Consider the following 12,854-nt stretch of genomic DNA (forward strand, 5'->3'; position numbering starts at 1 on the left):
TATATATGTAAGTAGATGAACAAATTACTGTGGGTGGAATGGTCTAAGTGAGATCAGGGGAAGAGATTTGAGTAAAAGAAAGATGGGGGAAGAATTAATCAAAATTCAGAATATTGTGAACAAGCCACATGATGACCTACGTTTTTGGATAGTGGTACACCCAGAAGCCATAGACTGTTACTAGAAAAATTTCAGTGCCAGGGATGGGCTACCTTCCAAGTGAGTTGTTGGCCAGGGAGGTCCCTAATGTTCCCAAAACATTACAGGCTATTTTCAAGGAATATAGATTATAAGACCCTACTGCTGAAGAGTCCACCTGCCTGGGCTGCATGGTCACTGAGAAATCAAACTGGGGATGGGCTGAAAAATCTCCTCCCTGTAGACCAGCTGACAGAAAGTTGGAAACAGCTGCATAGTGTGCAGCCCTATGGGAATCAGATACCATCAGTGGTTAAAAACAGTGGACACTGCAAGCCTCAAGTTTGACCAGCCAGGACAAATGAGCCAGTGGGTACAATAATATTGCCTGTCTGTTATGGAGGAAATGAACTACTCTCTAATTGGACTGGATACCTACTCTATGGGAGGGAATACATGCCTGAAAACCTTATCAAAAGATTATGGAGCTAGGCGTGGTGGTGCATGCCTTTAATCCCAGTGCTTGGGAGGCAGAGGTAGGGAGGATTGCTGTGAGTTCGAGGCCACCCTGAGACTATTTCAGGTCAGTCTGGGCTACAGTGAAATCCTACCTCAAAAAAAAAAAAAAAAAAGATTATGATGGGGCGGTCATGAGCATTAGGAGTGTAATGCCTGCTCTTGTCTGGTTAAGTGCATGTATTATGCCCAACAAACTGCCCTGTAAGCATTTTACTTAAAGTTCATACCCATATATGAGTGCTGCTCTCACATTTGCTTTAGAGAAGCTTCTTTTTTCAGATGGTGGTGACCACTGGGATAACCCAAAAGGCACCATAGTGCTGATAAGATGTGACAGAGGAATGTTCAGCTTTGAAACATCTCTATCACACCTTCAAAGTCTCATGGTCCATTGATGAAGAGGTGGCAAAAAGAATGTAAGAGCCGAAGAAAGGGTAGGACTGGTTACAATGCAATTGTTCAGATAGAAGTTGGCCTCTATATCCATGACCTCACAGTTCATAGCACTACTTTCACAAGACCCTCATAATAGGAGGAAAAGATTATGACATCAAAATAAAAGACACTAATGGGGAGAGGCAGGGGATATTATGGAGTGTGGATTTGTGAAGGGGAAGGTGGGGGAGGGGAGGGAATGATCATGGTTTATTGTCTATAAGTATGGAAGCTGTCAGTAAAAAAAAATGTGAAGAGGGAAAATACAGGAGTTTAGTTTAGAGAATAAAAATACTGATATAAACCAGGGGTGATGGTACGTGCCTTTAATCTCTGTGCTTGGGAGGATGAGGTAGGAAAGATAGCTGTAGGGTCAGTCTGAGTCTATATAGTGAATTCCAGTGAAGATCTTACCTCAAAAAAAAATACTGATAGGAGATTGAAAAACTTGGGTTCTAATAGTTCTGCTAGTTGAGAACAGTGTTTATGTCTTCATTTCTCAAATGAAGAATTTTATTTTTAAACTTGCTAGCCTGTACTGTATTTACTTGTGAGGCAGTTACTTTACCAACTGAACTATCCCCCATAGCCTTAGCTATTTAATTATACTGAAAATTCAGCTTGTCCGATGTAGTAGCCATATTTCAAGGGATTGATTCTCACGTGTGGTGGCTCTGTTGGACAAGCAAATTAGAACATTTCCATTTTCACAGAAAATTCTGTTGGACAGCTCTGGTTTAGAGCAGAGGTTGGTGTTATCTTCTGTGAAGTGCTAGATGTAAACATACACTTGCTGGGCCACACAAAATCTGTTAATGCTACTCAACTGCTTGGGGCTGAGGATATGGCTTAATGGATGAAATGCTTGTTATGCAAGCATGAAGGCATGAATTCAGTACCCAGCATTCACATAAATACCTCATGTGGCCATGGGCATGTTTAATCGTAGCTTTCAGGAGACAGAGTAAGGTGGATCCCCCAGGACAAATTGACTTGCTAGACTAGCTGAATCAGTGAGCTCTGGGTTCAATATGAGACCCGGTTTTAATAAATAAGATGGACAGCAATAGAGGAAGACACACAGTGTTAGCATCTGGCCTCCACAGCATGTGTACATGCACTTGCACATACCCATTGTATATCCCTACATGATACAACACATGTGTGTACACTACACATACACACATGCAAAAACAGAAAAGTCTTTAAATTAGAAAAGTAAATAAAATTTTGAATCCAGTGAGCAATAACATACAAAACTTTGATAGATATGTTTTAAAATAAAACAAGATTATTATAAATAAATATGCCCTATATAAAATAATACCTTATTAAAGAAAATTAAGCAATACACATGAGTTAAAGCTAAGGAAAACATATGCAAAGATTGTTAAAATTTGTTGAATCTAGCAATATATACATATATTACACAAATGGAGTTTATCCCAGAAATGCAAGATTACTTTATATTTGAAATCAATCTAATTTGCCAAATCAGTAAATTAAAACTTAAAAACTCTGTGTTTTTTTTTGTTTGTTTGTTTCGTTTGTTTTTTGAGGTAGGGTCTCACTCTTGTCCAGGCTGACCTGGAATTAACTCTGTAGTCTCAGGGTGGCCTTGAACTCATGGCGATCCTCCTACCTCTGTCTCCCAAGTGCTGGGATTAAAGGCGTGCGCCACCACACCCGACTGTTATTTTAATACATATAAAAAAGGCGTTTGAGAAAAATTAACACTTATTTATGATTAAAACATAAAAACTCTCAGCAAACCAAAAAGTAGAAGTGAACTTTTCTCAGTCTGATAAAGAACACCTTTAAATTTTTCAGATAGAGACTGGAGAGATGGCTCAATCCATACAATGTTTGCCATGAAGATATGAGGACCTAAGTTTGAATTCCTGTCACTAATGTAAAAACTGGGCATGGTGGCATGTGTGCCTATAATCCCAGCACTGGGGAAGTAGAGACAAGAGGAACCCTGCGACACGCTACAAATCTATTCTAGCTGATTCTGTGAGAGATAATTCAGTAAGGTGGAGAATGATTGAAGACACCCGATGTTGTTCTCTGGAGATGGACACACACATAAACACACCACACACACACACAGTTTTTTCTTAGTTACCTAGGACATCACAGAGATGCCTATACTCACTGCTCTGACCAATATGATAATGCAGGTTTCTACCCAATTTAGTAATGGAAGAAAAACAAATAAAAGGCATGCATACAATTTGGAAAAGAAAAATAAAACTATTTTATTTCTTATAACATGACAGAAAAAAACTGCTGCTAGGTGTGGCAGCTCATGTCAGGCTGGGTAGAGTAAAACCTTGCCTTAAACAACAACATAATAAGGCTGGGAAAATGACTCAGTGGATAAAATGCTTGTCACATAAGCATGGGGACCTGAATTCAGATCTCAAGTACTCACATAAAATGCCAGGCTGAAGAGATAGCTCAACAGTTAAGGTGCTTGCTTGCCAAGCCAACAACCTGGGTTCAGTTCCCCACTAGCCATGTAAAGTCAGATGTACAAAGTAGCACATGCAACTGGAGTTCATTTGTAGTGGCTAGAGGCCCTGATGTATGCTTGCTCACCCTCTTTTTCGCTGTCTTACATTCTCTCACTCTCTCTGCCCCCAAATAAATAAATGTATAAATAAAAGTATTTAAAGTGCCAGGCATTGTGTTACTCCTGTAATCCTATCACTGGGGAGGCAGAAACAGGGACTCCTTGGGGCTCACTTGTCAGTCATTCTAGCTGAATTATGACCCTATCTCAAAGAATACAGTGGAGAAATGATTAAGGAAGACTCTTGAGGATATTGACCTCTGCCCTTTACATGCACATACTAAAACACAAACATATACACTCATATGCCAAAAGTAGATAATAAAACACAGTATTTCATATGACACACAGTGCTTACGTTTCATATGATATGAGAAATAGAATACTGAGAACAAAATAAGTAGTTCTAACAAAGATATTGAAGGCTTGATGCTGGCCATGATGGCGCACACCTTTAATCCCAGCACTTGGGAGGCAGAGGTAGGAGGATCACTATAAGTTCAAGGCCACCCTGAGACTACATAGTGAATTCCAGTCAGCCTGGGCTAGAGCGAGATTCTACTTCAAAAAAACAAACAAAAGGCTTGAAGATAAATCTTATAAAATATGTCAATACTTTTGCATTAAATATTACAGGATATTGCTAAGAAATATTAAACAGGACCTAAATAATTGGGAAAATCACCATGTTCATGAATGAGCCAACAATACCTGTTTATGGCAAAGAGGGGCACACTACATTGCATGTCATTGTGTTTGGGTTCATTATGAAGGCCAGTCAAGATTACATTTGTTGTGTAAAGTTTAATCATTTTTTAAAAATAAATGTTTTTATTTAATTTATTAGACAGAGAGAGAGGCAGAGAGAGAGAGAGAGAGAGAGAGAGAGAGAGAGGGAGAGTGTGTGTGTGTGTGTGTGTGTGTGTGTGTGTGTGTGTGTGTGTGTCAGAGAGAGAAAGAGAGAGAGAGAGAATGAATGGGCATGCCAGGGCCTTCAGCCACTGTAAAACAAACTCCATAGCATGTGCCACCTTGTGTATCTGGTTTACATGGGTACTGGTGAATTGAACCTGGGTCCTTAGGCTTCACAGGCAAGCACCTTAACTGCTAAGCCATCTCTCCAGCCCCTTAATCAAAAGTTTTATTGTTGAACTGGGGGCATGGTTCAGTTGGTAAAGTACTTGGCATGCCATCATGATGAACTGGGTTTGAATCCCCAGGACCCATGTAAAAGCCAAGCATGTTGACATACACCTTTAATCTCAGCACTGGGGAAGCGAGACAGGGGGATCCCTGTGATTTCTGGCTAAATCAGTGAGCTCCAGGTTCAATGAGAGAACCTGTTTCAAAAAAAAAAAAATTAAGTGGTGAGTGATTAAGGAACACATCTATCATGGACCTCTGGCCACCACATGCACAGGAATACATGTGAACATGAGTACATACATAAACATACACATGTACATACAGATTTTTTTTCTTGAACATATTTTTAAAACATTTTCGATAACTTCCAAAGCTTACTTGGTGGTGTGTTGAAATAAAAGCATATACATGTAGAAATAATTTTGAAAATTTATCTTGAAGGCAGCTGAGACACTACCAGAATATAGAGCACATCCTAATGAAAAAGATCAGAAACAGAAGACTGCTTGGGATGGAGCAGATGATGACAGAATGAAAGTGTTGCTAAAATCTTATGGTCCTAGTGAGGCTGATAAAGGGGATGAGAGCACTTCTACAGTTCCTGGTATGTATATCAATGTCACCTTTTTTTTTTAGGTTTTTGTTTTTTTGTCTTGTGTTTTTGAGGTAGGGTCTCATGCTAGCTGAGGCTGACCTGGATCTCTGTGGTCCCAGGCTGGTCTCCAACTCATGGTGGTCTTCTTACCTCTGCCTCTTGAGTGCTGGGATTAAAGGGTTGTACCACCACACCTGGCTCACTTACTGTTTTGTACAGGTATATTATCTCTGGTTAGTAAAATAAAACTTTCACATAATATAAAGCTATTTCATAATTCCAGCTAGATGTTTCCTGTGTTTGTTAAACTTTAGAAAATGCATTTTTTAGAAATAAATACTTTCAAATTTGACTTAATTTATATGTCATTCATTCCAATTGGTTTCTTTTCCCTCCCTTTCTTCTTCTGTTTTTGTAGTGTTGTGATCAAACCTGGGGGTCATGTGCTTGTTAGTTGAACTTCTACCACTGAGCTACATCCCCAACCTCACATGATGCTACTGTATTTGGAGTTACTAAAGTGAAAACTATAACAATCATTAATCCCCCTACCTTTATGTTTGAGAAAGAGACATAACTGAAACAAGACAGATTAGTTTACTTGTATAGATGCTGGAAAAGGATGGCATCATGCTGAAGTCTTTTCACCTAAGATTTTACTTCTTTAAAATTTGTGACAATTCATGAGTTGATTAGGCTCTTACCTACATTTTAAGAATCTATTATTCTCAACTGTGAGTGGTGGCACACATCTTTAATCCCAGCACTCGGGAGGCAGAAATAGGAGGATCGCCATGAGTTCGAGGCCACCTTGAGGCTCCATAGTGAATTCCAGGTCAGTCTGAGCTAGAGTGAGACCCTACCTTGAAAAAACAACAACAAAAAAAAAAACTATTATTCTAATCTTTGATCATTAATTAGTTAAGACTCTGACATTCTAATCCTAATTTGTGAAGAATCTTAAGTATAATCCTTGAGCATTAATTTGTTTTAAATTCAGCATTCTAATCCTTGAGCATAAATTTGTTTAAAATCTGGTATTCTAACCCCTTGAAAATTAATTTGTTAGTGATCCAATGTTCTAATCCCCGAGTATTCATCTGTTAAGCAAATATGCTTATATGGTTAATGCTTATTATACTGAAAGGAATATTTTATGGGGACATAGAGCCAGGTAAAAATTTAACGAACTAGTTTTAGCCATTGTTCATATTTTATTATGTTGAGAGGGAATTTTTTTCTTCTCCCTCATGTTTAAACCTTGACTCACAGAAGAAACTCAGAAACATATCTGCCCTTACTGCAAATGGGTCATGTATGGGAAAAGAACACATTGCACTATCCTACTACCCTTCACACTAACTGTCGATTTTGCAAGGGAGGATAAACTACTGACATGATTGGTCAAAGCCAATAAGACTTGTGTCATATTTTGTTAATTGTGTAGGTCAAGGGCAAGAATTCTAAACATTTTCTATTTTCACTTCCTGCCACCATATAGTAAGTCTGTAGGGCTAGGGTCTCAGTGATTTTTGTTTCTTACTTTCTATAGACATAACTGAATGTTTAGGTTCTATTATTGGCTGAGCACAACCTACAAGGGGAAACCATGCATTTTGAGTTATTAGGACTCTGTCATAAAATGATTTATTCCCATGTCTATTTTGTTCTCTATATATACTTCCATGGTCAAGTACCAAGAGGAATGAGGGGTATAGGAACAAATGGTAATATGGTAAAGGGAATCCGTGGTGGGGAAAGGGTCCAAGAGAACCCTACAGAGCACTGAATTATAATCATGGCGGTTAAGAAATGGACTTGTAGTAAGATAGTTTCAATATTTGGTGACAGTGCGCTTTCCTGAACTGCTCTGAAGATTTACTTCTATAAAATGACTGTTATAAAATGTCTATCTAAAAGGAGTCCCAAAAGTTATATAACATGATTCCCAGAAAGCCATCCAGCATGTGATAATTGCTCAAAAATGTTTATCTGTAATCACCTAACAACAGTGAGATGCTATCTTACATTAACACATGGTAATTATAGTCTCATTTATCCTTCCCATCCTTGTCACCATTAAAACTGATAAAATGAAGAACTTCAGTTTTTGAAAACACTTACTTTTCTAACTTCATTTTTAAAAGTAAAAATTCCTGCTGTCCAGCCAAAAAGGTATCAACGGTATGCTTGTGATGGTGACAAAACTGTCCTTCCTTTGCTTTTACATCAAACAAAAAGAAATGAAAGCCTATCTGTGGTAAGTGAACTTGAAGTTTTTTCATTCTTTAGCCTAGAAAATGCCATTGTGTCCACCAGCCAGCCTTTGACTGTTGCCAACACTCTTTCCATCTTAAGAACATACAAGCTGAAAGTTGTTTATGTCATACACAATAAGATAGTATAATTGAACAGAATGAGCCAAGAGGATATATTGTATAGTTACCTTTAGTCATCTCCACTGAATACAAAAATAGGGATTAACTGCTGTCCTTTATACTACTATTAAGTAATCTGGTTACCTTTTGCCCGTAGACATTGCTACTGTCATAATGAGTCTTCAACTCCCAAAACTGTCTAGGATACATATATATGTGAGATATATATATCTCAGTCATAGAAAAGACTCAAAGCCAGATGGAGAACAGGAAAGCTACCTCATCTAGCTGTCTTCTATTCCACGTTTTCAGTAAAACTCATCACATATAAAGGTAGATATTTACAAAGATCACCTTGCAGTTGCTCAGTAAATTATATATTGGTTAATTAAGTAATTCGTAGTTTGACAGAACCACCAAGGGTATTAAACACAAACTTAAGTGAGGTGATATTTTTCATGAAATATTACTTTAAGTCTTGGAACATTGTGGCCAAGACAGAAAACTTTCACAATATAAGGAAAACAGGAAAGTTGGCACCAAAGGATATTTTCCTTATATTATCCAGTAGTTAGGGGCTTAGCCTGAGTATAACTCTAGACTTGAAGTTTGCTTTTATAATGATGAGTCATTCACTATATAAAGATATGAGTGAACCTTGGAGTCTAGTGAGTTTGCATACTAGTATTTTATAGTTTCACTTTGATTCATTAAATAAATAATAGCAATAAGACTGCTTTATTAAATAATTAGATGATGTTATACCCAACTAGCTCAGTTGGTAGAGCATGAGACTCCTAAATAATTAAATGATTTTATTGTGAGAATTTTCTGTATCTCTTGTAAGCATCAAAGTAAAAATTTTTGAGCAGTATACTTCTGAAAGTTTTGATGATCTATACATTTAAAAATGAGTGCATATACAGAATTTATGGTGGAATAAATGATGACATCATCAGTTATCATTCATTACATGATAGTTATATACCCAGGATCTTGGAAAGTATACACAAATATAAAAACCATGTTCCTCCCTCTTAAGACCTTACTATCTTGATGAGGAAATACTATGTATAAGGCATTATGTGGCTCTGACATTCTAATTCAGAGAGTGATATCAATATGGATTATATTAGTCAAAAGTTTTAAAAATTTATTTCATTTTAAAATTTTTAGAAAATATTTATTTTAAATTTTTATTTATTTATTAGGGTAGGAAAAGAGAGAGAGAGAGACAGACAGACAGACAATATGGGCACGCCAGAGCATCCAGCCACTGCAAACGAACTCCAGACACATGTGCTCCCTTGTGCATCTGGCTAACGTGGGTCCTGGGGAATCGAATCTGGACACCTTAACTGCTAAGCCATCCCTCCAGCCCAAATGTTAAAATTTTTATTTATGTATTTTAAAGCAGAGAGAGATAGAGATAAGAAAGACAGACCAGACAGAGAATGGGCATACCAGGGCCTTCAGGTACTGCAAACAAACTCCAGATGTATGTGCCTCTTTGTACCTCTGGCTTCATGTGAGTACTAGTGAATCAAACCCAGTCTTCAAGCTCTGCAGGCAAGTACTTTAATCACTGAGCAATCTGTCCAAGCCTAGTCAAATTTTTGTATGAAGTAGATTCATGAGTTCGAGACTACCCTGAGACTACAGAATGAGATCCAGGTCAGCCTCAGCTAGAGTGAGACCCTACCTTGAAAAATGGAAAAAATAAAAGAAAGAGAGGGAACTGGGCAAAGTAAGTTGAAGGTATCCCAGGCAAAGATACTAGCATTGAAAGAGCATGAAATAGAATTAGAATCCCTTTGTAAGTTTTTAAAAGATATTTTATTTACTTGAGAGAATGAGAAAGAGGCAGAGAGAGAAAGAGAGAGAATTGGTACACCAGGGCCTCCTAGTCACTGCAAACAACCTCAGATGTGTGTGCCACCTTGGGCATCTGGCTTTATTTGGGTACTGGGGAATCAAACCTACAATATTTGCCTTTGGAGCCCCCTTTGTAAGTTATTTTTAGGGAATAGTATTCTGCATTTCTAGATTTATATATAGGATTTCAATAGTATGCAGTGATAGCCATAAAGGTTAGCTGGTTGCATATGTAATGACTAAATGTTATGTGCTGAGTTTTTCTACCATCCTTACAATTTTACTAGAAGTCAGTGAGAAATTATGATTCAGTTTATTGTTACTACTTTCACATCCTTATATCCAGGATACCCAATGTATAAATCAAGATAACTTTATTTATTTCAAATACTCATTTAAGTAAGGTTACACAAGATATAAGTACATTTTGAGCATAAAGAGAAATGAGCATTTTTAGTAGTTTGGTGTATTTGTCAGTAGCATATCATAGAACACATAAGCCCTCTTATAATGAGGCTTCTAATATTTTTAATCTACTAGCATCAGAACATTAATGCTGTTCTTCAAGACATTGAAGAAAAGCAAGAACACTTACTTGAATTTGAAATAAGAAGCCCTGAAGATGCAGGTAAATGTGTACTCATTCTCAAGTATGATTTTTTTAAGACAACTAGGGTCATTGCTGTCTTATCTTCTTCTTAAGGTACAGTTTTATTTCAAAATTTATAATATCTAAAAACATGGACTTTTTATATGATAGTCTCTGTTGATACAGGAACTACCAATCACAGTCAATGATAAAATCCAGTAGTTTGTGTAGTAATAGTTAGCAAAGGTGCTTCTATGTATTCAGTGCAGCATAATAATATGAAAGACATTGAGAACCATGATCAAATACAAGTGACTATTGGTGATATGCTCAGGTGAAGAATTGACAAAAATATAAGAATATTGACTTAGGGCTGGAGAGATGGCTTAGCGGTTAAGCGCTTGCCTCTGAAGCCTAAGGACCCCGGTTCGAGGCTCGGTTCCCCAGGTTCCACGTTAGCCAGATGCACAAGGGGGCGCAAGCGTCTGGAGTTCATTTGCAGTGGCTGGAGGCCCTGGCACGCCCATTCTCTCTCTCTCCCTCTGTCTTTCTCTCTATGTCTGTCACTCTCAAATAAATAAATAAATAAAAATGAACAAAAAAAAAAAAGAATATTGACTTAGAACTGAGATGCTAATCCTTGACTACTGAGCTTCATCCAGCTTTGGCAACTCTTAAGAATAGATAAGGGTTCTGGGCATGGCAACTTATGCCTATAATTCCAGCACTCAGGAGGCTGAGATAGGAAGATCACAGTGAGTTCAAGACCAGCTTGGGCTACAAAGTATGTTCCAGTTCAACCCAGGCTAGAATGAGACCCTGCTCAAAAAGCTCCCCCAACCCACAGAAGAAGATAAGGCTGCATGCATGGAGGAACAAGGCCAAGTAATAGAACTCCCTCTCCGTACAGCCACTCCTGGACTCACTGCAAGTTGCACCACCATCCTGTATCCTCTGCTGCTGTCACTAAGATGGTTCAGGTGGAGACCATCTTTCCCAGAGACAGGTGCACCATCCCAAAACACAGATATACTTGAATGGTACAACCAAGCTGCATGAAAAAGAATGAAAATGGATTCCTCCAGAGACAGAAACAAGTTGTTTTAAATTTATACTAGACAAACAGGAAGTGATCCTGGCCCTGATATGGTTTAGAAAGCCAACATGACTATTTCCCCAGGCTTTGCCTGTAGAACAACCAGGCACTACAGCACCATCCCGGAACATGCCACTCTTGTCTATTTATTTGTTTATTGTTTTTTTGAGGTAGGGTCTCACTATATCCCAGGGTGAGCTGGAATTCACTATGTAGTCTCAGGGTAGCCTTGAACTCATGACAATCCTCTTACCTCTGCCTCTCCAGTGTGGGAATTAAAGCCATAATCACCATGCCTGGATCACCCTTTCCTTTGTCATGGCATTTTAAAAATAGTAGAAGTGATCTTCCCCTCCTCCCTTATTTCCCCCTCATGATTTGCCAGGGTGGAATCTGCTGCTTGTGAATTCATGCAGTTTTTGCTGATGACCCATCACTCTACATAGCCATCTATACTGAAGGTGTTCTGACACACAGCTTTGCTTTTCACACTTCCATGTACTCTTCCTTTTTCTCCTTTTATGTGTGTTTACCTGAACTATATGTCATAAATCTCAAGTTACTCATTTATTTTGGTTTTGTTTAGGGATAATGATTTATTTTTGAGTCTTTTAGGTCTAGATTTCCAATTAAGTATATTGCTAACTATTAACACAAATGTTGGGTTAACTGTAGAACAGAAATTGGTATTGGGAGTGGGGTTTTCAAGAATATTTCATTTTATTTTTGGATGAATTTTAAAAAATTATTTGAGAGAGAGTGTATATGAAGTTTTATCTATTGCATATTAAGACATTCTGCTACAAAGTAATAGCAGATTTGAAACACTGTTAAAAGCTAAATTATTTTCCAGTGTGAGAAATGTCCTTCTGTCAAATTCAAAGTCCTACCCAAACTGAAGTAAAGAGCAGTAGTCCAGACTCTTTGGGGACTATTACCAGTAACACAGTGTTAGATGTTCTTCCTTGTTGTATTTTATTTCTCCTACAGCACATTTGCTTTCACCATCATTAGTGTGAGTAGCTTGAAGCCAGAGACCAAAGGAAGGCCTCAAAAATATAGATAAGAGACTGGAGAGATGGGTCACCAGTTAAAGTGCTTGCCTGAACAACCTAATGACCTGGATTCAGTTCCCCAGTACCCATATAAAGCCATATGTACAAAGTGGCACATGTATCTGAAGTTTGTTTGCAGTGGCTGGAGGCCCTGGCACACCCATTCTCTCTGTCTCTGTCTCTCAATGCAAATAATTTAAAAAGTAAAGAATATTGATAAGGATATTTACATTAGTCTGTATCTTGGTCAATATGCTGTATGTCAAAGGTCATTAAGAAAAATTAGAAGCTGGGTGCCTTTAATCCCACACTTAGGAGGCAGAAGTAGGAGAATCACCGTGAGTTCGAGGCCATCCTGAGATGCCATAGTAAATTCAAGGTTAGCCTGGGCTAGAATGAGACCCTACCTCGAAAAGCCAAAGGGGAAAAAAAAAATTAGAGCCAGGTGTG

The 12,854-nt window shown here is 38.0% G+C and overlaps 1 protein-coding gene across 1 annotated transcript in view; it reads left to right on the forward strand.

The window, feature by feature from the left end:
- Ankrd31 (ankyrin repeat domain 31) overlaps positions 1 to 12,854 on the forward strand; it is a 162,608-nt gene that overhangs the window by 82,689 nt on the left and 67,065 nt on the right. The window contains exons 13-15 of the mRNA XM_045133385.1: positions 5,258 to 5,420; positions 7,559 to 7,671; positions 10,205 to 10,292. Of these exons, the coding sequence (XP_044989320.1) occupies positions 5,258 to 5,420; positions 7,559 to 7,671; positions 10,205 to 10,292 (364 nt within the window). The remainder of the gene's footprint in view (positions 1 to 5,257; positions 5,421 to 7,558; positions 7,672 to 10,204; positions 10,293 to 12,854) is intronic.

The sequence above is a fragment of the Jaculus jaculus genome, chromosome 14 (genome assembly GCF_020740685.1).
Source record: "Jaculus jaculus isolate mJacJac1 chromosome 14, mJacJac1.mat.Y.cur, whole genome shotgun sequence".
NCBI classification, from domain to species: domain Eukaryota; kingdom Metazoa; phylum Chordata; class Mammalia; order Rodentia; family Dipodidae; genus Jaculus; species Jaculus jaculus.